Here is a 25,979-nt window from a genome sequence, read left to right on the forward strand (position 1 = left end):
TGGTGCATTAGTAAAGCCTGTGTGCCATCCCACTCTCTCTACTAAGTATCAGGTAAACAGTGTGTCAGACTGGCCTGGCTCCAGCTCCACTCACCTCCGCAGGTCTAAAGTTCACTTATAAAACCTCGAGTCACTCTCTGATCGGCTCGCACGCACTGCTATAGGTGTGCACTGAAGCACAGTGACACACTACCTGAAGAGTACAAACAAGCACGTAGCACTAGTGTTTGTGTCAACACGGAGACGAGGAAGACCCAGAGAGAGCATAAAAACTGGAATGTGCCAGTTCTGCAGTGTCTTCTGGTCGCAGTTGGGGCGTGTAGATTTACTGCGTTTGGCAAGGAACAACTCACATACCTACGAAACTGATACACAGCTTGTATCAACTCAGGAGTGGTGGGAACTAACTAGATACATTTAGCATTTCACTTAAGTGGATTTTAGACTAAATGAAATACGCAGCATGGCCAAGTGTTGTAACTGTAAACATGGTCAAAGCCCAAAAAGTTATCACAGCACTACAAGTGCAATCACACTGGCAAGATCAGTAACTACAGCACGAAAAGAACACAGAGAAAACATTGTTTTACTTAGTTTACTTAGTTTGGTAAGTGGAAGCAGAATACAGTCAAAAACATTTGAACACAAATATAAATTTAAGAAAATGTACCTGATTTAGTTTAGTTTTTTTTCTGTAATGGTCTATGTAATACAGTACTTGCTTTTCCTTTTTAACAATTGAATACATGTTATAATTTTGTACACCTTTAGTCCTGGTAATCTTCAAGTGCAGCGCTGATTCACATTCAAATGTTCCACGCATGTGCCCGTACACACACTGATGCTGACGTGCTGCTTTTATCAGATCTGGCTTGTGCTTTTGAAACTAGTGCGTAAGAACTGTGATTGTTTTGAAAATGTCTGATGTGGATCGTTTCAAAGAAAGAAAACTTTCCCTGTCACTGGTCTAATCTGGGCATTGAAAGACAGGGTTTTCTAGTGCATGGAGCAGACTTGGCACTGCGCCAACTCAGTTGGGTGATCTAAGGTGAACATGCTGTGTATGGTATTTAAATACATTTTCTTTCTCTTATTCTTTGAAAAGTAAGAAATCACTTCACAGGAAGGTGAATAGGGTCAAAAACGCTCTCTTGCTCTGAGGAAGTCAGCCAGGGGCAGGGTTATGTTTTTGGCTCTGGTCCTAAGTAAACATGGGTGCAGCATATCATTTATTAGGGGGATCATAATAGTTTTATGTTGCATAAATGTATTTCATGTATATGAAAGAAAGAGCTTGGGGTGAAGACATCGCTGCCATCAACCAATTTCAATATGGATAGATCTTGGAGAACAAACATCATAAATCAACTTGATGACTTTAATGTTGCAAAGAAACTATGCGATACACAAAAAAACATCTTGCAAATAGGGTTTTTCAAATTTGTACATGGGAGTTACAATAGCACCCATCAATTTTGGTCCCGCTTATGCTGCAGCAGCTTAAGAGGAGACACCTATAGACTTCTCGTTCCTGGCAGAATCCAATCCAGTAGTGGTGTGGAAAAGAGTTGAAATAATGAACTGAATGGTGATCTCATAGGTTGTGTGATCATTTCAGTTGGAGCAGGGGCAACTCAGGAGGAAGTTGCCCCTGCTCCAACAAGGTTCCTTGCAGAGATCGTTCCTTGTGAGCAGTGAATGCTACAGTGGTTTGTGCCAGGACAGAATGACCCTGAGTCCAGCAGGTGATGATTCTGTCTGTGACCTGTCCTGTCTAGTGCAGAGCTGGAGTCTCGCCTATTTTTGGCGCAGCTGTTGAGATTGCGCCATGTAATGTTGATCCAACTGTCAAACACGGGATATGTGAGGACAAAAAGTCAGAGAGGGGAAACAAGACCGGCCTTGCTCCCCATGAATGTACTTTTACAGTGTTTGCTTTATGTGAATCATCCAATCAATTAGAAAGTCATGTAAAAAAATAAAAATAAATACAAAAATAAAAATTAAAAAATAAATATATACTTATATTTTCCAAGAATTTGTTTCAGATACTTGTTTTCTTCCTGAGTTGTTCCTTCTAAAGTAACAATCGTCTCAGGGCTGTACTTGACCCATCACAAAACTATCAAAGACTAAGCAAAGAGTTACAAAACCAAAACAGGAAAAGACAAAAATGAGGAAGAGAGCCTGCGTAGGCGGAGGTTGTGTGGCTGCGTGGAGCAGAGGGCTTCCACAGCTGTTGTTAAACACTGTTTCCTCTGATACAGGCGTTGGCTGTACTCCCAGTACTTTAGGTAACCAACAGAAAACACACTTAAGTCCATGTACAAGGAGAGCAGCGCCACTTTAACCAGATAGGGTTAACGAATAACCATACCATGGAATTATGAATAATGTTTGTCAGTTTATGATTAATGCTGTGGTGTGTGGGGGATATTTCAGGATTTTTGACGTAGGGCCTCATTTGCTAGATATCCAGAGGGCTGTTGATTTCTGGATTTTTTTTATTTTTATTTTTTTTATTCATGCAGTCCTTATATTTGAAGAGTTTAGTGGTGCTAGGCTAGTGCTAGGCTAGCGCATGTCTATGGTAACTAGTAGCCTGCATTAAAAAAACCTTCAAAATCCTGGGGTAGTCCTCCAAACGTTGCCATATCTGATTTGCAGAAAGCTCCTTTGTAATGTAGTAATGTAGTAATGCCAGGTAAACAAACTACTGTAGATCCAGTAACCTAGCAGATCACTTCGCCGCTGCGTAGCTTACAACCAGGAAGCTGCTCAAATATAAGTTATTTTAAATGCAAAATGGTTATATTTTAAACATTAATCAGTCAACACAGACGTTTATATCGGTAATCTGGTGTTATAAGTGATTTTCTTCAGGTGCACTGTGCTTGGGCCAGACTGTTTTTTATGCAGGCCACTAGTTACCATAGACATGCGCTAGCCTAGCACCACTAAACTCTTCAAATATAAGGACTACATAAATTTAAAAAAAAAACATCCAGAAATCAACAACACTCTGGATAACTAAGAAATGAGGCCCTATGTAAAAAATCCCGAAATATCCCTTTAATATGCAGGCAGCATCATGCAAAAAGTGTTCCCATAGCATCGTGTAGTAAAGCTGATCTAGATAAAACATGATATCTAATGGAGCAACTGCAGCTCTACAGTGCTGACCCTGCATAAAGTCCTAGTCTTCTTATGACAGGCCCGACATAATAATCTTTAAGTCTTTAATCGGCCTCCTTATTGTGTCCCTCAGACAGGTGACACCCTGGAGGTGAGAGCGCCACTCAGATACTGTACACAGTAATTATGGTTACGGCTGCATAACTTCGAGAGCACATGGCGGGAAGTGGAAATAATAATCATGTTCAAGTCGTCCTGGAAAGTGAAGGCATAAGTCTTTTCATGTTTGTGTCAACACAAAGTCAACAATCATTTCAGTGAAAGATGAATACGGGCACAAATTTGAATTCCTAAAATACAAAGTTATCACATTATTAAACCTGCACAATACCAATATGACTTAGAATTGGTTTCTGTGATTGTTTTACATGTACTGTATGTCGCCTGTTGCATTTTATCAAAAATGTAAAAAACAATCTCCCTTTAATCCACCCATTTGCTGAAAGTGCTACATTAACAAAGGCTGTACTTTATCAGGGTGTGACTCTAAATTTCCTGTTGATAAAACTACAGTAGCGACTTTTTCTTGACAACACCATAGCCTATAAATCTAGGTTGATTCAAAAACAACATAATTTTTTTTATTTGATTGATTGATTGATTTTTTCTCTTCTGGGTTGTCTGTTTATCCGTGCCCACTCAAGACTGTAGCATAATGTTCATGGTGAAAAGGGGTAGGTTTGTAAAAGAAGTCATTATGGGAGGTGTAAAGATAAGGCAGTCTGCAGTATAGTAAGACATACAGTAAATGAACCACACATCTTAAGAGAAGCACCGTCCATCAACTTTATACGGTGTATAAAGATAGTTGTAGTTGTGGGTTTTGTTCCATACGATTGGCCTTGATGTGATGTTTGTCTCTAGCAAATAACCTCTAAACACTAGTAAACAAGCCTTGAGTGAGCGATAAGCCGAAGGTCAGAATGAGCGCCAAACTCGACACTAATTGCTGGACCAGTATAAGTAAAGTACTTTTTTTTTACAATAAAAGTAAAATTGTTAATTTTGATGAGGTTGAATGTTTCACATCTTTCAGGCTGCAATGTAGAGATCTATATTGACAACAATGCTTTTATAAATAGATAGCCTGTACTGTCTTTTTTCACAAATGCTGCTTTAATATTATGCACTCAATTTTCCTTTCACTCAAAATATGCACAGGGACTTTGAAACAGAGTTAAACGGTGAGCTTGTTTTTGTCGCTTCAGAACACGCTTTTAACTTTCTAATAAAGTTCAATCTAAATGACCACTTGCACTTCATCCTATACTGGTTTGACTGATATCTGCACATCTTTCTGCGCTAATTCATCCAAAAAAAAACCAACTAAACAATAAGCAATCTCAGCTATACGAGTGCAAGGGATTAACTCTACAAAGCACTTCTGGCAGGTTTATGTGTGAATACTGGGTCATGTGTTCGTTTCCCTGTTCCCTAAAGCACAAGACGCTTCTCATGACCTCAACTCACTTCCACATAGTCTACACACGATCCACCGGAAGGTTACGACCCGCACTGTTACATAAATTCACCTTGCCCCCCCCCCCTGTTCTCTGCACCGTCTCCGCCTCCCCTTTATATGACACTTAGCATTCAGCGTTCTAATAATGGTTCTTTGTGTGCACTGCGGGCTAGTGAAAGACAGAGCTGGCAGCGCGTATGGAACATATCTGATAGAGACAGATAGTTGAATGGGAAGGATGAAAGGGGGGAAAAAAAGCATTTGTCAGAGAGAGGCTTGCGCAAATTTGGCAGCGACAATTGTAACATCTTTTTCGCTTTGAGTTAGCGCCGTTGTTTAGCTAAATCCACAGCAGTATAAGCAAAGCGTGCAAGAGTAATGGGGACATACAGCATGAGTCAGTCAACTCCATGACACCATAGGAAAGAATGCTAACACGGGTCATTAAAGAACACCAATTAGCGATGGCAACGACACGAAATGGCGAGAAAATGAGTCGCAACACCCCGGCGGACTCCAGCGGTCCGATGTGTGGTTAACCTTTGTCCAAGTACAAAGGGAGGACTTCTTGGGCAGGATATTTCTTGTTATTTTGGCCTAGTGGAGCCTGCAAATTCCTCCCTCTCTCCTTGCTCTGTCAATGCTGAAGAGCAGCCAGAGAGAAGAATGTAGTCCGTTTCAGCTTTTGAGGCAGCAAATTGAAGCAGGGTGTGCCGCCACGTACAGTATATACAGTGCATTGTGCTGATTTCGGAGCTTACTTCCGTGTGAAAGGTCAATACAAATGTGCTGTGTTTCTGCATTAACACTTATTTGTAGTTGTTGTTTTTGTAATGAAATGTTTCCATCCTGTTTGTGCTGTGTTGCTAGAATCAAATTCAACATCAAGGGGGGGGGGAATCTTTCACACTTCCTCATTAGATGCTCCACAAAGTGCTGACTCATGGTTTAATATAAAATTGCTGTACAACTTGTAAAAACACCAAATAACACCAGTGTTTATTAACCTCTTAACCGGGTGCATTTTCTCCGGTTCGGCAATACCCAAATCTAAAAGCTTCTCAGCTGGAGAGCAACAGTATGCTTCATTTGAAATCTATTACCGACAAAACTGATCGAAGACTTTTCCTCGTGTTGATGCCTTGTTGTCAACACTTTTTCGTTTCATTCTTTTTGTTGCTTTTTAGTCATTTTTTGTTACTTTTGTGTTGTTTTTGTCTTTTTTTTTGCTTTGTTTTTTGTTGCATTTCATACATTTTTTGTTTCTTTTGTTATTTCATTGTAATGTGTTTGTAATTATATTGTTGCTTTTTTGTCATTTATTTTGTACATTTTTTGTTGCATTTGTGTTGTTTTTATTGTATTTTTTTTATTTTATTGTAATTTTATTGTGATTTTTGTAATTTTATTGTAATTTTATTGTTGCTTTTTTGTAATTTTTTGTCGCATTTGTGTTGTTTTTTTCCTCTTTTCGTACATTTTTTGTCATTTTTTTGTTATCTCATTGTCATTTCTTTGTAATTTTATTGTACTTTTAAAATATTTTGGTAATTTTATTGTATCTTTTTGTAATTTTATTGTATTTTTGGTAATTTTATTGTCACTTTTTGTACATTTTTGTCGCTTTTTTGTTGCATTTGTGTCGTTTTTTCGCCATTTTTCGCTTTGTTTTTTGTTGCTTTTTGTAAATTTGTCTGTATTTGTTATTTATTTGTAATTTTAGGGTTGCTTTTTTGTCACGCTTTTGTCACTTTTTGACATTTTTTGTCATTTCTTTTGTAAATTATTTGTTGCATTTGTGTTGTTTTTTTATTTGCTTTTTGTAATGTTTTTTTTTGTAATTTTTATGTCTTGCTTAATTGTATTTTTTATTTGTGTTTCTTTTTTTTTTATATGTGTGTATTTGTTGCTCTTTTGCTGCTTTGTTTTCCAAGGAGCTTATAGATTTGGGAAAAGCCGAACAGGAGAAAATGTGCTCTGTTCAGGCTTGGTTGTGTACGGTATACACTACATAATTGTAACCTCCAGGCATGCCTTTAAAAGAACAGAGAACTTGCAAAAACAGGGTGTAAACGTCTTACCTAACATACAACTGTGATGCAAAAATCGTGTAGCAAGTTTTTATTTAATGCCGCAATTAAGACAGACAGCTGGGGAGTTCCCAGAAGTGGGTAATTTTCTGGCCAGACCCCTCCAAAAAATGCGAATTGCAGTTTTTTTCTAAATCCATTCAGGTGTTGTCGGCTTAAATGGGGGTTGATTGGGAAGTGGACTGCTCTGATTTCAGTAAACGCCATGTTTCCTGGCAAACGCCCACACGGAGCAAAGTCCTAATGAGGAGAAACAGCGTAACGGTGTGTACGACATATGCACTCAAACCAAATGTTTCCCGATCCTAAACTCATTACCCCTCTGCCCTTTGCACGACAGGAGAGTCTGGTTTCAGAATCGTTGGCTAAAATACAAACACTAATAGCTTGTGATGCCTTTCTCTTTTCCCGGCGCAGTCCTGAAAGGTCATAAAAAAAACTAAAGAACTTCATGGACTAATTTGTCGTCTTGTGTTTGTGGGACATACTGGAAGATTCAAAACAGTGAGGCCGGCAGTTTTTACATAAGTGGTATTTCCCCGGCAGTGGCACGGTTCGAAGCAATGGAGTTATGGAAAAGGCAAGGGCTGGTGTATTTTTACAGAACAGGAATGTATCAAAAGTAGGTTCTGAAAGCCGATGAAACGTTAACAGTCATAACATATAATTTACCTCTTAACCCCCACCCACACAAGCAGATTTTGAGAGGTTAAAAGTGGAGAGTAACCCTGCTAAAGTATAGGAAAGTCCAGCGCCATACAGTTCAGGTTCTTGAAAGAGGGATGTTATATGTGCACCTTGGAGCTTTTGGGCTTTTCGCCACAGTACTTAAGGTTTCTCAATATTTTTTTTTGTCTCAACTGCAATTAAATATCTGTACAACTTGTTTAAGAGCATCTTATCAGCAAGGCTATATTAAGTCTTAGCCGTGCCAGATTATAGCCAGTAAAGTCAGTTTTATGTCCCCCTCATTAAGATGTCTGCCCTGTCGAGTACAGCATGTCCCCGACCTGCGTGTGAATAGAATAATAGGCTAATGATAGGCCATGCTCGACAAAGCTACTGTCTGGCTGAATTGTAGAGCGCGCCATTGTGTAAGTCAAATCTGACTCAGAGTGGGATAACCTCGTTGGGGATTATGAAACCTGGAATGCTGGGAGTTTTAGCCAAAGTGTGTGAAAACGGCCTCGAAAAACCTAAACAAATTCACACGAGAATACTATAGTAACACATGAGAAATCTTTCCATGCAGTCATCTTGGCATCGCTCATCTAGATCTTAATAGAAGGGCGGGTTACCACATTCTCACTCTTAATGCAGAGTGATAAAAAGTGAAATGCTAATGAAAGCGGTTCAGATCGGAGGTTTTTATAGCCCTCCAACCAACTCCCTGTATAGCTCAGCCTGGGTGGCAGCCCTATACACATGGGGCCGAACTTCCCATAGCTTAAACAGGCACCTTCAAACACCCATGAGCTCCTGTTTGCCATCAAAGAGCCTGGGAATGACATAAAGTCTATTTGTGCTGCCGTTACTCACGACTCATCGTCATATCAGGTTCACTAAGGCGGCGGCGGCGGCGGCGGCAGCAGTGCAGTGTCATCGCGAGTGCTGACAGAAGGTCTGATTATCTAAATGGGCGCCAGAGCTGTGGGCCAAACAGATAAGGCTCCAAGGGCTAGCCCTGGTCACTCACCCCGACACACTCACACCAGCTATTTCTTATGTAAGGTCACTGACTACTGCCAACAATCTAATACTCCAAGATCGACAAAAAGTAAACTAATATATGATTTGCATGAAAGTCAAGCACAGAGATAATGGGTCACCGGGTCAGACTTAATGTCAAATTCATATTTCCATTCGTTTATTTATTTTTTCGAACCGTTTGACCGACCACATCGGTTGACTATACATACATGAGGTGGTGAACTGGCATTGTTGCTCAGAGATAATCCCTCTGCATATCCTCACTGTACATAGAGCCGCTGGGACAAAAAGGATTACAACCCGATCCATTTCTGGTGATGTGTCAACAACAGGTCAAGGCTAAGGGTCACCTGAACGTACAGAAAGCTCGAGTATTCTGCGGCGAGCGTTCATCACCAAACTTACTCTTCAATTTGGGACTTAAATACTAGTATACACAAAAATATTGGTACATATTACATGACACAGTAAAAAAAAAAAAGCTAAATGAACCCCCGATGTGTTAATTAGTGCAAAAATGTACAAAAATGTGACGAAAACGCAACAAAGAAGCCACAAGAGAGCATGAGAAAAGTGGCAAAAATGCGACAAATGAGTGATAGTGAATTGACGAAAAAGTGATTAAAAAAAGTGACGAAAATGGTACGAAAATGCAACAAAAAAGCGACAGAAAAGTGTAAAAAACCAAGGAAAAAAAATGTGACAAAAACACAACAAAAACAGAATGGAAAAAAAGGTTTAAAAAAGTGGCAATGCAAGGAAAAAGATCTATTTAAATCAGTTTTATAGGTCTTAGCTTTCAAATGTCTTTCATTCAGAAGTGCGTGCGTGTTTTTTGACTCGTTGGCTGTTCATGAATGCGTTGCAAATCGAACACTGCAACAATTCACGGATTTCTCTTCTCATGCAAACTTATGGATTAGCTTGTTTGCATAGAGGCTTTCGACCAGTGAGCCGGTTTACCGCGTTGTCAAGGTAACCCGGGCCCGAAACCGCCGCCGTGCCATGTAAAGACAGGACTTCTCTCGCAGACATATGGCACATGGGCGTGTGTTTATTCCTCTATCTGAGTTACATAACACTGCGATAATTACGGCAGTAAGTGTGTCTGTCTGTGTTTGCGTAGCTGTTAACGCGGGGACCTTAAAGGTATAAACAAGTCGATCGTCCCTTTAACGGCTTCCAGCGACCTATAGCAGACGTACACACAAAGCACTTCCGCAAAGCAAACGCCCCGGCCAGACACACCAAGCACGCTCAAGGACGCACCAGTCCCAGCACCGTTAAAAAAACATTACTGTATTGTTAAACAGGTCCCTGGTGGTTTATTGTTTAGACTACATGCTTTATTATGCAGCTTTACAATGGAATCAACAGCTCCCTCGGATTGATTATAGAAAAAATAAACAAAGTATTATCCAAGTAATATTTTGACTCCTGCTATAGTGGCTATAGAACAACAACAACCATTTGATACCATTATCAGGCCAGAGATGCAGACTATATTTAGCCGGTGTCCCGAGCGTGTTGTGTCTCTTATGTGGACCTCCTGTCTGGCTATTTTAAATGTGTGCTTTTGTCCCGACATGGCTCATCCCTCGCCTCCACGGCCTGTGTTTTTAAGGACACTCGTCGGCCCCGCACACTTCCCCTCCGGCCAGTTTATCAACACTTTCCCCCTGTTTACATCCTGCTGCCCACCTGTAACCCGTGAAGTTATGTAAGCTTTTGTCTGTCACTGATTGAGCATTGGAGCATATGACATTAAGCTACAAATATTTAAAATTCAAATCATAAAAAAATATTCAGAGTAATGAGTTATCATCTGTAAATTTCCACTATTTAATTACCTTAATAACAAACATGGTGATATTGACTATTCACTGTGGTTCCCATATTATGGTGACACTTAAATCAACAATATGTGAATTTTAAAAACATTTGACTTGTTACAAATACAACATAAAAACATGTATTTCATGTTAAAGCAGTGCTAAGTAACTCATGCCCCTGGAGGCCATAAGCGCCACTGCAGGTGTCGTGTAATGTTGCGTTTTTTACTCATTAATTGTCCGTGAGAGTAAATACTTCGCTGACAGAAAAGACAAAGGGAGAGAGGGATATTGTACATCCATAATAATAATTGTTTTCACTCAAACCTTGCTGTAAATACTGTTTAGTGGTGTTAGCCCACAGTTAGCTTTTCCCGTTCTTCCCGTTCCCTTCTTCTTCGTGATTCCATTAGTGTGTATTGGGTCTCCGGGTCTGAGCAGGGGAAGCTGCAATTGTGGTTTTCTGGCCAGAGGCACCAGGTTGAGATGAAAGACCCCCCAATCATCCCATCAACACTTGTATTACCCCCAGAGGGACTACGAAAAGGATTTATTAAGGTAAACAACTTACTTAGTACTGATTTAATAGTGTATTATTATTATTTGCTATCTAAATTATTTGGTTATTAAAAAGGAGCTACAAATGTGACGGAAAATTGTCCCACAAAATACCCCAGTGATGCAAAGTTAATTTTTTAGCACAAGTAGAAGATAACCACGTCAGGGAGTAAAGTACTACTCCAGATATGCCACATGATCTTTGAGGTGAGAAAGATCGTTGAGACAGAGGACATGCAGACACAGTGAGGGGTGTAACTCTGACATTTGAGTCAACAAGTCACTTGTATGTATACTATCACTCTCAACACCAGTCAAAATGCGTGTTAACCAGTGCTTTTATGTGTCTTGTCTGCTCTCCCACAGCCTCAGACAATACTGCATACCTGCGTGCATTAGCTGAAACAGACAAAGAAGTATGACGCAGCAGTGACAGGGCATGGGCTACTCCAGATATGCCAACGGTATATTCCAACGTCTATAAAATACTTTGTACCCATTGTGATGGATAGCTGTGAATCTGCTGCAATTTATGTATAAGCTGCACATACAGTATTATGGCTGAGTCGCAAATCGTGTTTTCCTTTTTCTTTTTTAAATGTACAAAATCAATTTACCCTTGGGGAGCAATGAAGTCTTTTTGATGCTCATTCTGATACAAAGCTCCTGCAAGAAAATGGCTATCCAGAGAGAATCCTTCTGTGACTGTGTTAAAGCGTGATAAAACAGGATTCGACTCGTAAGAAATATTTACAATCGATGAGTTTATTCTATAGGAGCCACCTGACCCGTATTAACCTCACTCTCCTGAGAGGTAAAGGTTCCTGGACAAAGTGTTCTTGGCTGAAAACTGTTTGTCAGACAAACAGTGAGCTGGCACAGACTGGGCAACCGCACTGACCGACGGCAAAGGTGTGCCCACACAGCCCTGGCCAACATGTCAAGTTCGCTGACACACACACATTTGGGTTATTTCCACATTAACTACACACAACAGCACTTTTACTTCTGCCACTGAAGCACATGCAGTATAAATGTATTTTTTATCAGGGATCCAAAAACAGTAATTCAGATAATCCATTTGTTTGTTTATTTATTTGCAACAAAGCACTTGCAAAAACATATCTCCCTCAATAAACATGAAATGAATATATAAACTGAAGACTGACGTAAATCTGCCATCTGTTTATCAAACCTCACAACAGGGAAAGTTTAGAGAACAGATCAAAACTAGGTAAATGTTTATCCCAGAACTAGACTACAAATGCTTTTGAGAAAATCAAAGTTTTTTCATGTTGTTTCTACTACGTGAACTAGAGTTAGAGAGAGTGGATTTGATCAAGAAATATTTATAAAAAACATTGTTATTGTACTGTAACAGTGTTCCATTGACAGCGGAAAGCATTATTTGTAGGCCTCTGCTGATGTGTTCTCAATGACACTTATCTGTTTTTGGAAATAAACTATACAACCAAGTGTTGTATAATAAATTATCTGTATAAATAAAGAGCTCACACAGCACGAGCAGAGGAGGAGTCTATACTTGTTGCACAGGGTTAAAATGTGGCCCTCTTGGCAGAAGTTTGGCACGACACACAACAGTCAGTGGGTACATCTGATACTGTCTGATAACTTTCTGGCTAGAACATTTCTGAGATAACCTGTGTAAATAATGCTTGATGATTGGACACCAGATTTCCATAACAACTTCAAAACAAAAAATCTTTATCAGTTTAGAGCTGATAATTTATCATGGATGTGGTGAAATTGGGGGGTAAATTAGGTACACAACTTTCAGATACCTGATAATATTATTATAATCTCTGCATAATTGAAGTATATGCCCCATCTTATTTATGCGATGCATAAGTTCATGTTAACTAATACGCCCAAACTGATAAGTTGTACTGAAAACTTAACCTTTAGATCAATATGACGTATGCAAAGGTAAATTATTACCTGAACAAAATAGAAAGTCTTTGTTAGCAAGAGATAAAGGTGCTATCGTGGTATGATATAACCTGTTCTCACATTAAGGACAGAAGGTAAAAGTTCAGGTTAATACAAGAGACGTCTAAGAAAGTGTGGTGTGATGTTCATCAGGGAATGGCTGTTCACTTTGAGTGAAGAGTGGAACCTGCAGCAGACTGAGAGAGACTCGTGTGAGACAGGAGCGACTGGTGGCTGCCAAAGCATTGGGCCAACTGGCACAGACACTGTGAAGCAGCACTTTGGGTTTTTCACAAACAGTGCAAGGTTTGCTGCCAAACTTTGTTTTACACACACTCCAATGCTGGAATTGGAGTAATTGACCTCAAACTTTACAGAGCCGGGTTTAATTGAATCACTGCTGCAGTAAACATTGCTATTGTGTCAAAAGACCATTCTGCCATGACTTTATGTCCACCTGCCTCCAGTCTATGAACTCTTATTCACTTACAGTTAATCTATTCTCTATGGACCCACACACAAAAAGCAGCCGTCACACTCGTGGACATCATTTGTCACAGTACAAGTTCTTACTTCTTGTATTAAGAACTTTTGAAAGACACTGCAGACCACTGTCCACTGCAGACCAGCACATTTCTCTAGAGCTGCAGAGTTCGAGAGAATTGCCTGGAATAAAATTAGATGTCACACTGGTAGTTAGCGCTTTCAACAAGTCAAAGTTTTTGTCTTACCATTGCAGTTGATGCCAGTACTTTTGGTCATTTACTTTACTGATTGTTTGATCTGGCTGGTGATTCAAGTTATCTTTACTTCACACTCACACGCATTCAAATCCTGCACACATTTATTTATTTATTTATTTATTTATTTTCCATTTGGGCTCATAATGACAGCTCGCTCTGGAAGATAATCAAAATGAGCATCCTGCCTGCATACCCTGTACTTAATCCAAGGCAGTAAACACTTGTGTCAGCCTTTTAGGGGATGTGCTGAGAAACGTGATTAGTCTCCGCAAACCATCTGTTATTATCACTCTGCTGTGCAAATGCGCGAGGTGTGAAGATATGAAAGAATCGACAATTGAGAGCTAAACACGTTGATGTTTTTATTATTCATTTATTTATGTATGGAATGTCCAAGATGGGACTAAGGATGCATTGGTGTTTAGAATATTGTGCTTTCGTCAATTTCATCCTAAACAAAAGCTTCAGTGTGTCAAAACAAATAATATGTCATAACTTGTTGTGGACCGCCTACCCTAAATCATAACCTCTTCTTTCTACTTCCAGCTGTTTGTGTGCAAAATGATTGACAGCAGGATCAGCTGATGAAATGCCATACCTGTGAAAGAAGAGCAATATGGAAAGCATGGTCTGGTCGATGTTGCTGTTGCAGATGCCCTCATTGAGCAGGAAGCACGGATCTCGCACCACCGACTCCAGGGAATCCTGCCTCATGATGGTGTTGAGTTTGTCTGTGTTCAGGTTCTGGTACATGAGTTGATGGCGCAGCTGGCGGAAGTGGGTGACTGTCGGGCTGGTGGGGCTCCCCGGCAGCGCCCCTAAACCTGGACCACCGCTGCCTCCCATAGAATCATCAATGCCATTGGCCAAATCTAGGCAACAGCTACAACAGTCCAGACCAATCGGAGACCGGCACTCATCTTCTGACATCTCGGAGGGTTCGAAGGATGTGCTCAGGACAGGTGCACGAGAAGTGAAAGGAAGTAGGATGAACTTGCGAGGTGGGTTTCTTGAATGAAGTGTCCTATAAAGGGCTGTTAGTCAAGGCCAATCAGTCTGCCTCTCTGCCTCTCTCCCTGAGGTTTATATCCAGTGCTTTGGCCGCCTTTAGCCCTTTGTTCCCGGCCGGACGCTGCACCGCTCCCGCTGCCGCTGTTGCTACTGTGGCAAGTAGTAAGTGAAAAAGTGAACGCCCCACGCTCTCACACTGTGCTCCAGCAGGGAAGCTAAAACCCAGAAGCGGCCTGCCTACTGCTTATCACTTTTTTTTTCTGCCCAGCACTTTTCCTCCCCTCCTCTCGGTTGTTGCTGTGCTTCGAAACAACAGCGGGGAGGGAACAGGACACAGGGAGAGGGTGTGGAAAGAGCTCTGATTGGTTGTAAGGAGTGCCGGTTGGTGGCCAAGACCTGCCCTTCCTCAGTCTGAGGCTTTTGAGAAGCCAGTGAAAGAGGAAGGAGAGCAGACGGAATAGGAAAGAGGGAGTTTGGAGCACGCTTTAAACATGTGCACTTCAGCAGGCCAACTCTGCTCTAGGACAAGGAGTGGCCTGGAGAGGAACAGTGCAGCCCACACAGAGCCAGGATCATCTGTCTGTGCTATAAAAACATTTAAAGGGAGTTTCTTTTTTACTTTAATCTCTTAACCCTGACTTTAACTGAGCACATATCCTCCAGTTCGCCCTGACCTAAATCTTGAAGCTACTTGAAAAAAGTGACCCAAAAAAATGACAAAAAAGTGATAGCAACGCGAGGAAAAATCTTTGATCAGTTTTGAAGGTCTTAGCTTTGAAATGAGGCGTTACACTGGCTTACAGGCGGGAAAGTTGAGAGGCTTTTAGATTTGAGTAAAGCTGAACTTGAGAAAATGTGCTCTTTTCAGGTGGCAGTTAAGAGGTTAATAAACTAACCAATCAGTTAGGATTTTAGAAAACATCCTGGATTTTTGGTACAGCCGTCAATGACCATGAATTCACAACAACATATTGTTTCTTGGTGATGCATTTTAACCAGTTAGTTATAGCTTTCTCTCTCGTGTTGTGGAATATTAAAAACTAGAGCCCGGGCGATATGGCCTTAAATCTATATCACGAAAAAATATTGGAAAGATTGATCTACACAAGCAGTTTACATCCTTTTTCATTTGACTGTCCCCGTGTTCTACAGTCAGTGTTTATGCTGCTCTGATGGAGCTGAGTGGAACATAAATTATATCGTGTCCACACCGATATATACAATTCCGACGATATCAAAAAAATTACGTCGCAACAACGATATGCGATACTCTCGCGATACGATGTGGCCCATTCCTAATGTGCGGCTGATCGTCTTGTGGTTGGGGCTGCTGCATATATGTCGTCTGCATTGTCCGTTTGAGTCCTGCTCTGACCATTCTCTGGATGTCTCTCCCTGCCTTTCACTCTGTGCTTGTCCTGTCCCACAAAGGCACTTGTTGGACACTTGCAAACATGAGTATTTCTATAACGATGACTTGTAGATCTTAAATTCGCGTTTCTTGTGAGAAATTCTTGGATTTGCATTACCAGTAATCCATAAATCCATGCACATCTAATTTGGGGTTTTTACGCATTTTCAAATACAGGCTACATCATCTTGTGAGTTCTCCTCAGCCCATGCTAAAACACTGTGCATATCACATAATCAAATCTATTGGCATAATTCGGCATGCAGCTTACATAAATGTACCTTTGTTTGCTGGGCCTGCAGTCTGTTTGTGTTGGAAGGATCCACTATATTTTTACTGCCTTGCATAAGCAACATAAACAATCCTTATCAGGTTTCCCGTGTTGTTTGTCAATTTCCACGTTTGCATTTGTCCGGATTGGGAAAGAGCTCCTCTTGTCTCGCACACAGAATGTTTCACAAGCACTGGCAAATAGCAGCGCGGCAAGTACCATTCCAGCCAATAGAGACGCAGACAGGGACAGGAATGCACTACTGACCTCGGCCGCTGACCAACAAGTGCACTGCGTGTTGTTTACAGATGGTCTCTCAACGAGAACACCGCAACAAATCAATTACAAAGAGCACGTCTTCCTCAGAGGTATTTTTATTGTGGCGTTCAGCCGCGGCAAAATGTCACGCAACACATTGTGAAGCAGCACTGGGATCAATTAAGCAGAGAAAATGGCTGACTATTGCTTTATTGAGTGTGTAATAATGTCCTCGGGCAGGCAGGCTGGAACGGTTTGGCAGAAGTATGGATGGACGCAACAGGATGAAAATCTAAGTTGTGGCTGCCCTCTAGTGGACTTTTAGCGTCATAGAATCAGAATCAGAATCACTCTCTAAATTGAAAAAGAAAAAAAAAACTATAGCATGAAAAGGCATATATTTTTATACATTGTAATAGATTTTGGAGATTGAGTGTCAGTGAAATGGCGGAGGAAGAAGAATGCCGACACTGTGGCTGGGTGCCTTTTTTTTTTAAAGGACATTTATTGCCACTAGAGCAGATAAGCAGCAGTTTGTACTCACTCCAAAGTCCAATGTATATGTTAAATGTTCTTTGCCAATACTACAACTAAAAACTGTATTTTATCTTATTATAGTACTACTAACCCATAGAATAGCTCATGTCGAATTGAAAATTAATGCTATATCAGCTATATCTGCTTTCATTCCACTGCGATGATGTGTCTTTATAAGCTGAAAAAGAGAAGAGAAGAGAAACACTTTACATTACGGGCCGGTAAGTCCTTGGTACTTACAGTGGTAATTCTAGATACTTATGGTGGTACTTACAGTGGTAAATACTAGTAATAATAGTGGTACTTCTAGGTACTTATGGTGGTACTTACAGTGGTGCTTATGGTGGTGCTAATTGTGGTACTTACAGTGGTAAATACTAGTAATAATAGTGGTGCTTCTAGGTACTTATGGTGGTACTTACAGTGGAAATTCTAGGTAAATATGGTGGTACTTACTGTGGTAAATACTAGTAATAATAGTGGTGCTTCTAGGTACTTATTGTGGTACTTACAGTGGTGCTTATGGTGGTACTTACAGTGGAAATTCTAGGTACTTGTGGTACTTACAGTGGTGCTTATGGTGGTGCTTACAGTGGTATTCTAGGTACTTATTGTGGTACTTACAGTGGTGCTTATGGTGGTACTTACAGTGGTAATTCTAGGTACTTATTGTGGTACTTAGAGGATACTATAGTGAGAATTACAAGGTATGTACTTCTAGAAACAGTGGTAACTCTTAGTAATGAAGGTTGTACTTCTTGTTTTCCCTAATGCTGTTTTATGTTGTTTTATAGTCACAAAATCCTAGAAATTACTTCTGTTTGAAGAAGTACCACATTTACTAACCATGAATTGCTGCTGTAGTATCCTTCAATTACCAGTAAGTACCATAGTAAATAGAAGTACAACCTTCTTACTAAGAGTTACCCCTGTATCTCTTAGTAATGAGAGATACAGGGGTAACTCTGTGACTCCCTAACCCCAATTACTAGTAGTTATCATTTTTAGTGCCACAATAAGTACCACTGTCATTACTAGTAATTACCACTGTAAGTACCATGGACTTACCGGCCCGTAATGTAAAGTGTTGCCGAAAAAGTTATTATGAGCTGTATGATATAGTTATATATAGAATTTTGCACGTCTTGATCTGGAGTGAGAATTGGGCATTTAATGTTAAGTTATACATATCATATCGTTAGCCTACCACATAGCATAATTGCCTAGATCATGTTTCAATGTTGATGACTAGGCAATTATGCTATGTGGATGTCACGTGATACTAACTGGCTACGATATATCACCTATGCCATGTGTGTAAATGGGTTCTTCCACTAGATGGCGATATGTACAAACCATCTTTACAGCGTCATCTCAATACAGATGTAAAACGGTGCTGGTTATGGGTCCACTTGCTCTGCATCTATAATCAGCAACATAGGATTCTTACTTAGAGATGGCAACAATGAGACAAAGAAGTGTCATGACCTATTTCTTTAAGATCTGGAATATTCAGGGCAACAATCAGTGAAATTCAGTCCGGAAAAACTTGCTACGTCTTATCAATAATACCAGAAATAACTGCCCCTTTAATGTAGGCCTATATATATATATATATATATATATATATATACTAAGGCTGGTTGGACTGGGTCTTCCTCTCACATCTACATTGGTTCAAATCCACACTATTGGTCAGTGAGATATATTTAATCCTAATCTTCTCTCTTCTCCCCGAGGATTAAATTTGCTGTCCCGTCATCTTTAAGAGGCCAGCCCAAACGGTTGGGCTTGAAGTGACTAAAAAAAAGTCTTTAGTTGGCCAATCTGTCTTCGCAGGGCTGTACAGCGCGAGCCCTGGTGTGCATTTACTGAGCTGTGTGAAGCTGTTAGGAGATTCGGGCCACGAGTTAAGCCTGAGAAGTAATTATCAATGTCGGTAAGCAGTAGTTTGAACTCTCTCCTCCAGCAGGGCCCTATAGTCAGACGCAGTGCTATTCACAATGACTTCATTGGTCATAGCCCAGTCAAAGTTGCAGATTTAGGCACGCTAACTTTCTTCAAAAACATCAACATAATGGAACAAATACAGTGTTTGTTTTTCAATCCTTTTTTTCTATTGTTATGAATTATGATCATAACGGCATACATTTTCCCACAGTTTGGGAGGAAAGTTTTTCTTCCTGATGACAGTATTGTGTGTATCATTAAACTCTGCTAAACTGATTATGTACAGAATATAATGTTGAATGCTAGAGACAAGATGAATAGAGATTGCTGACGGACTGCCATCAGCCCCATGTAGTCCTTGGGGCAATATGGTTCTCCTCAAGGTTTTCCTTCTTTCTTTAAAGGAATAGGCCACCGTTTTTACATACTGAGATATGTTCTTACCTTAGCTTTGACGAGTTCTTTAGGACCTGTCTGGTCTTCCCCCGTGCCTTCAGTCACGTAAACACAGCGCAGACGGCGTTAGCATTTAGCCTCTCCCCCTCTCCTCTATAGCTCCAAAACAGGTCAAGATAGAAGCTACCAAGCTCTTCCACGTTTTCCCTATTTAAATATGGTTACGTGAAGTGTTACACTACAAAGTATAATTACACAAAATTAAACAATGTGGATTTTCTAAGCGGATAAAAGGGGGAACTATATTGTAAGGCGTAATAATACCAGGAGTAGTTCGAAATCTGCGCAGTAATCTTCACTTTACTGCGCAGTAATCTTCACTTTACTGTGCGGATGCCAAACTACTCCTGGTATTACTACACCTTACATTATAGTCCCCCCTTTTATCCGCTTAGAAAATCCACATTGTTTAATTTTGTGTAATTATACTTTGTAGTGTAACACTTCACGTAACCATATTTAAATAGGGAAAACGTGGAAGAGCTTGGTAGCTTCTATCTTGACCTGTTTTGGAGCTATAGAGGAGAGAGGGAGAGGCTAAATGCTAACGCCGTCTGCGCTGTGTTTACGTGATTGAAGGCACGGGGGAAGACCAGACAGGTCCTAAAGAACTCGTCAAAGCTAAGGTAAGAACATCTCAGTATGTAAAAACGGTGGCCTATTCCTTTAAAGGTTTTTCAGCATTTCCTTGCCAAGGAGGAGGGTCTAAGGACAGGGGATGCCAGGGGACAACTCTCCATGTGCTGCTTTACTGTCGGCATTCTGACAATTGTATTACATTTGCTTGTCTTTTTCACTGTTTGACATTTGTCTCTTTGTTTATTTCCAAGCTGTTCATTCGTTTGATCAAATTGGCAATATGTGGAAAGTGCTGCGAGGCAACTGTGATATTGGGCTTTACAAAAACAAGTGATTGACACAGAGAGCAGCAAAACAAGCTGGGAAATGAGAATGTCTACTTTACTGAGAGAGTTTATTTATTGTAAATTATAATCAGATGAACTTTTCCACCAGAGACAATTCCATATTAGCCTCGACTACAGATGTCCTCATTGCATCTGCAACAATTTTCCAGTTTTGTGACCTTTCCTCTATTCATTAACACCTTTGAATTTGAAATGAATGTATTTCTTATTTGATCAGGGACAATGCACAAAAGAGTTATAGCAAAAACAATGCTATTTTCCACCCGCAGTCCCTGGACAGGTTGACGTTACCCCGTTATAAGTGTTTTGATGTCAGTTCATAATCTGCTAAGTCTTTACCTTGTCAGTTTATTTAATTGTCACCAACTCCACATTTAGCTCTGTCTTTAGTCCATTGCTTGCAACCCACTGAAATCATGTTTAAGATATAAATCAAATGTGTTTACTGCAATAGTAAACCCTTGTATGTTCCGAGCGCTACTTGATCCAAGCTTCTTTGAGTGTCATACGCTGAGTTCAAACACGTCTGTAAGCTGCTGATGTTCTTTCAACTGCAGCTTTTAAAAATCAGCACACATGATCGCATCTGTCATTTTTCTGAGAAAAATTCTACATCAAAATCTGGTGACGGGTTAAAAACAAACTTCACAGAGCAAAAAACAACAACTGGAGATACCTGGAATAAATGTACTATTTGTGTTTTTATCACTTTGCTACTTGTTTCACACAGCTTTGATCCTGTTCAGTGTTGCATGGCATTGATCGCTGCAGAGCTGTGAAGTCACATTCATCTCAACACGTGCTTAGGCAGCTGTGAAAATGAGGTAAAAAGCAAACAGAAATCAATAATTCATCGATTGCATGAAATGGTGGCAAAACAAAACAGCTCTGAGCAATTATTATATTACACACTTTCACTATTTTGAGAATGATTTGATTCATTTACACAGATCATACGTTTAAATAAATGATTGCCTTGGTTTGGATGCACAATCTTGTTCCATTTCAGACTGTATGTGACCCGCTCCAGGCAGCACTCTCTTCACTAAGAGTGGCTGTGGTCTATTTTAGATGTTCACTATCTCATAGATCAGTATTGATTAGTCTTATCTGACTCTAAAGGGCCACATCCTCCTGGCTATTTAGAGCATAGCCCTCTACAGAGCATCAGCACAATGGATGTGTTTATTTACAGCATTATGCACTTTCTATATGGGCGCTGAGGGACATGAGGGACAGAATGAGTTGATATAAACAATAGTGAAAGCCGCATGACGTGCAAAAAATGAGTCTGAACTACACTTGATCCCGTGTTAATAATTGCATTGCAAGAGGTGAGTATCGAAAGTGAACTTTGTGCATAAACTGTTTAGTGGGTTGTAGTCTGTAACAAAGAACATTTAGACTGAGACTAAAACATTGACTGTGGACACTGATGATCGTTGTCATAAGGTCCTCTAAGGTTGATCAGACCACAGTAAGGTTGAATGTGAGTGGTATATTCCCACAGGCCCTTGATGCATTCAGCACTGGTGAAAGACAAGTCATGGATATGTCAACAGAGTTCACACCACAGATTAAAGCAAGCAACTACTCTGGGTCAAAATAAGGTTAACAGAGACGGCAACGGAAAACCAGACCAGTTAATAAACTTCTTTTATATAATTTCCACAGACATGGTGACAAAGTGCTTTACATGGGACAATTACATTCACTACATACTCAGTGGTGGTAAGCTACATTGGTAGACATAGACAACAGAAGATTAATTAGCCTGGAAAAATCCAGAGTTTACCAGCGATTGAGCCTGGTCAGTGCCCCACACAAGATTTGTTTTATGCAGGACAGCAGAGGAAATAATGCCTCTGATTCGCTAGGGAAAGCAGACAGCCATCTCTGATTGGTTCAATTCAAAGAATCTCAATAAAAAACCTTTAGTAAACATCAATATCCTAAGTTTAGGGTTAGGTTTATGGCCAGTTTAGATTAGTTTAGCCTGACTAGTCTGCCAATCAGACTGATCATTTTCCCCATCCCCATCCGGCATAAAAAAAAACAATTGCCGCCCAGCCGGGGACCAAACTCAAGAGATCTGTGAAGCACAGATACTAAGCACTGCACCACCGTGCTGCTCACTTGTAATACTGCAACAGCTTCAGTATCTTTTTCAATGTTGTGTTCAGTCCGAGCACTGCTGGACTGAAACAGTTACTTAACATTTGTCCAAGCTACGGCTTGGAGCATGACATCAAATATAATGCAGTGAAAAGTTTGGTTTTGGTCTGTAGACCCAAGGAGGACGTTTTATGTTACTAAAAGAATAAAATATCTTGGGCATATATTGACAGAGGACTTGTCTGATGATGCGGACATAAACAATGTTGAGCGTTGTTTGCCCAGGCAAACACGCTGGCGCATAATTTGGGTTTTTGTATGGACAAAGTGCAAATAATGTTGTTCAAATCAGACTGTACACCTCTGAACACAGTGCACCTATAAAAGAGGTACTTTGCAAAGGCTGCAGGTGGCCTATAATGGTGCTCTGCGTGTGCTTCTTAGGAGGCCGAGATCAGTGTGAGTGAGATGTTTGTCACTGCTGGAATTAACACACTGCAAGCCACACTGCGGACGCTTATGAACCGTTTTATATGCTGTTTGAATAACTCGGTGAATACAGTAATTGGTTCTATGGTTGATGTCACCTGTAGTGCCATTCGCTAGTCGAGAATGTGGAGGCCCTGGTATAGCTGTCTTTTTAAAGTGACTGTGTATTTTTTTGTGTTTTTGGTGTTGTTTGTGAAATTCAATTGAATTGTAGCTTCCCTTTGTTTTTTCATTCATTCATTTACTGCACCATTTTTGCCATGAGTTGCCTGAGTGAACGAACAGTGTTTTTCGACTTTTTGTTGCTGGGTGTCCCTCCTGCTGAAACCTGCCAGATTACTGACTGGAATTTGTGGATTAATATTTCTTACCCACGGACACTGTGATAATACACCCTTGAACCAGCACTGAAGGCAAACGCCAAAGTCAACTCCAACTGCTTAAACTCAGGTGAAGTTTTCACATACAACCTATTTTCCCAGTGAAGTTCAACAAAATACTTTCTGTTAATCCAACAATGAAAAAGCTATTTCTTTACTTGGGAACAAAAAAATTGACAGATTCTTTCCATTGCCTCTCAATACCTCACAGCTCAGGTTTTAAATGCTGAGAGATTCTATTCTGGCAGCCCACATAGTGTTTGATAGACATTCATAATAGCAGTGCAGTTTAGGCTATTATTCTTCATTTCTGTTGTGGGTGCAGAATTGCCTCCCATGACCAAACAAAAGTATTTGTATTATTTTTTAAACAAATGATAAGAAGACATTGGCAGCTCTTGTGGCTGCTGTCACTCACTCTTAATTAATTCCCCTTGGTTCAGTGAAGAGCTTATCTTTCCTTTCTTTCTTTTTCTTTTTTTTTGCCAAACACCAGTATGTTGAGCGCGCTGGCGACAGCCAGTGCTCTCCCGCTGTCAGGCTCCACTTTCAAAGGAAGCAGCACTCACAATTGTTTGTATAATTTGTTAATGTTCATAATGTACCTTCCAGGCTTTAATGAGCTCTCAGGTCATCAGAGGAGTGAAAAGAGCCCAGGGCAGTTTTTAATGGGAACGATGTTTAGTTTAATGTAATGTGGGAATTAGTGCTATTTGTGTACCCTGGATGGAAAGTAACTGTGATGTAAACAAGTTTATAGTAATGAAAGTTTGAGTTTCAGTCTCTCAATTGTGTTCATTTTGAATCCACAATTTGGACTCTAACAGGAGATTATAAACACTATTCAGTTTTACCAAATCATAATTATAATGCTCGTCATCACAGATAATATATTCTCTGAACTGTATATTTGAATTGATAGGTGTACTGTATCAGTGTTGTTCTGTCTTCTAAATTTCCCAGAATCCCCTGTTTTAATGCTCGATGCAAGCGTCTTCACTCAGTAAATTATAACTGAACATGGCATGTGTGCTAAACATGTGTTATGAACTCTCTCAGGATGTTTTTGAAACGCCACTTGCGTGTTGAGTGAAAGCATGTTGGAGTCTCGTCTTCCCCATATGTGGCCGACTCTTATTCACGCTTACTTTAGCTACTGACCCAGAGGTGTGGATTTCCTCAAATTCCACAGTGCCAGGGGCCCTCGGTTGGTTGTGGGGCAGAGTGACCAGGTTTCAAAGACTTCCTGGGTCATAGGTCAAGACAACTGCGATGGAAGTCCAACTGTGATTTAGTGCAAGGTCTCCCGTTGACGTGACTTTGGGAGTAAATAAAAATCAAAATGGCAAAAACAGCTGCCAAAAAATACAGGATCTGCACTGAATGTGACATCTGATATATTATACAGAGCCAGTTGAGAGCAATGTGTTTCGATGCATACATGGAATTCCTGAATATATACTTGTGTGCTGTGCATACGGAGGAGCTGGGGCCGCTGTTCTGAGAGATCAGAGGCTTTGATGTTCGCCCAAATTCATGACGTGGCTGTCCCCTGTGTGAGGCTCTTCTTAGTGCTGAAATCACAGAGGTACATGTCACTGGTTTGGCGCACAATGGTGTTTTAACAATTTTCAAATATATCTTTAAAACCGTATCTAGCATCTTCACTTTTTTGGGCTCTGGTTATTGTTGCACTCTTTAATAGTCTATGAAACCATGAATAAAAGTAATACCTTCCACTTGTATTGCGCTTTACAAGCCTGTATCCCCAAGTTTCTCAAAACGCTACACTGTTGTCATTATAAGTTATACTGTATTAATCTCTGTAGAGAAATTAGTTCTCTGCATTTGACCCATCCTCAGTGTCGCATGGGGCGACCTGTAGGAGCAGTGAGCTGCCAGCATGGGCTGGCGCTCGGGGACCCATCTCCATGATGTGGAGCCAGGCTGGTGGTCAGAAACACCTGGCTGGAGGATTCACCTATTGTACATGTTTTATAACCTACCACTAACCTATGCAGACACGGGGAGAACATGCAAACTCCACACAGAAAGGCCCCGTCCAGGTGAGAATCGAACCCGGGACCTTCGAGCTGTGAGGCACGAGCGCTAACCGCTGTGCCACTGTGTCCATATTATTATTATTCATTCTTGCCATACTTGGTGGTAGTATGCTTCTGTTGTAGCCACAGCTGCCCTGGGGTAGACTGACAGAAGTCTGTGCCAGTCTGTGCCATCCGACCACCACCAACCACTCACTCACTCACTACATTCACCCAGGCTTCCTGGTGTTCCCAAATGGTCTCCCATCCAAGTACCAACCAGGCCCTTCCCTGCTTAGCTTCAGACGTCTGACGGGAACAGGCAAAGCAAAGACAGCATGGCCATTGGCACATTATGACTGCCATATCGCTATCAGTCTGCGCTCTGCGCCATGCGAGTCCCTAGAACCAGGGTCAGGGGTCTGCAGCCTCAAACATAAAAGGATCAACTTTTGCATGTTTCAAACCAAATGAAAGTCAGTAGCAATTCAATCTGTAAACAACAATGGATACATATGATTTATACTATGAATATAGGAGCTACCTTTAATTGACACAACTTTTTGTGTTTTTATGTTCACGTTATGTTTATG

General features: G+C 40.6%; 1 protein-coding gene across 1 annotated transcript in view; it reads right to left on the minus strand.

Moving 5' to 3' along the window:
- Positions 1–14,806, minus strand: part of tsc22d3 (TSC22 domain family, member 3) — a 29,211-nt gene extending 14,405 nt beyond the window's left edge. The window contains exon 1 of the mRNA XM_079556866.1: positions 14,139–14,806. Within this exon, the coding sequence (XP_079412992.1) occupies positions 14,139–14,470 (332 nt within the window). The 5' untranslated portion in view covers positions 14,471–14,806. The remainder of the gene's footprint in view (positions 1–14,138) is intronic.
- Positions 14,807–25,979: the final 11,173 nt, after the last annotated feature.

The sequence above is a fragment of the Gobius niger genome (genome assembly GCF_951799975.1).
Source record: "Gobius niger genome assembly, chromosome: 5".
Lineage (NCBI taxonomy): Eukaryota > Metazoa > Chordata > Actinopteri > Gobiiformes > Gobiidae > Gobius > Gobius niger.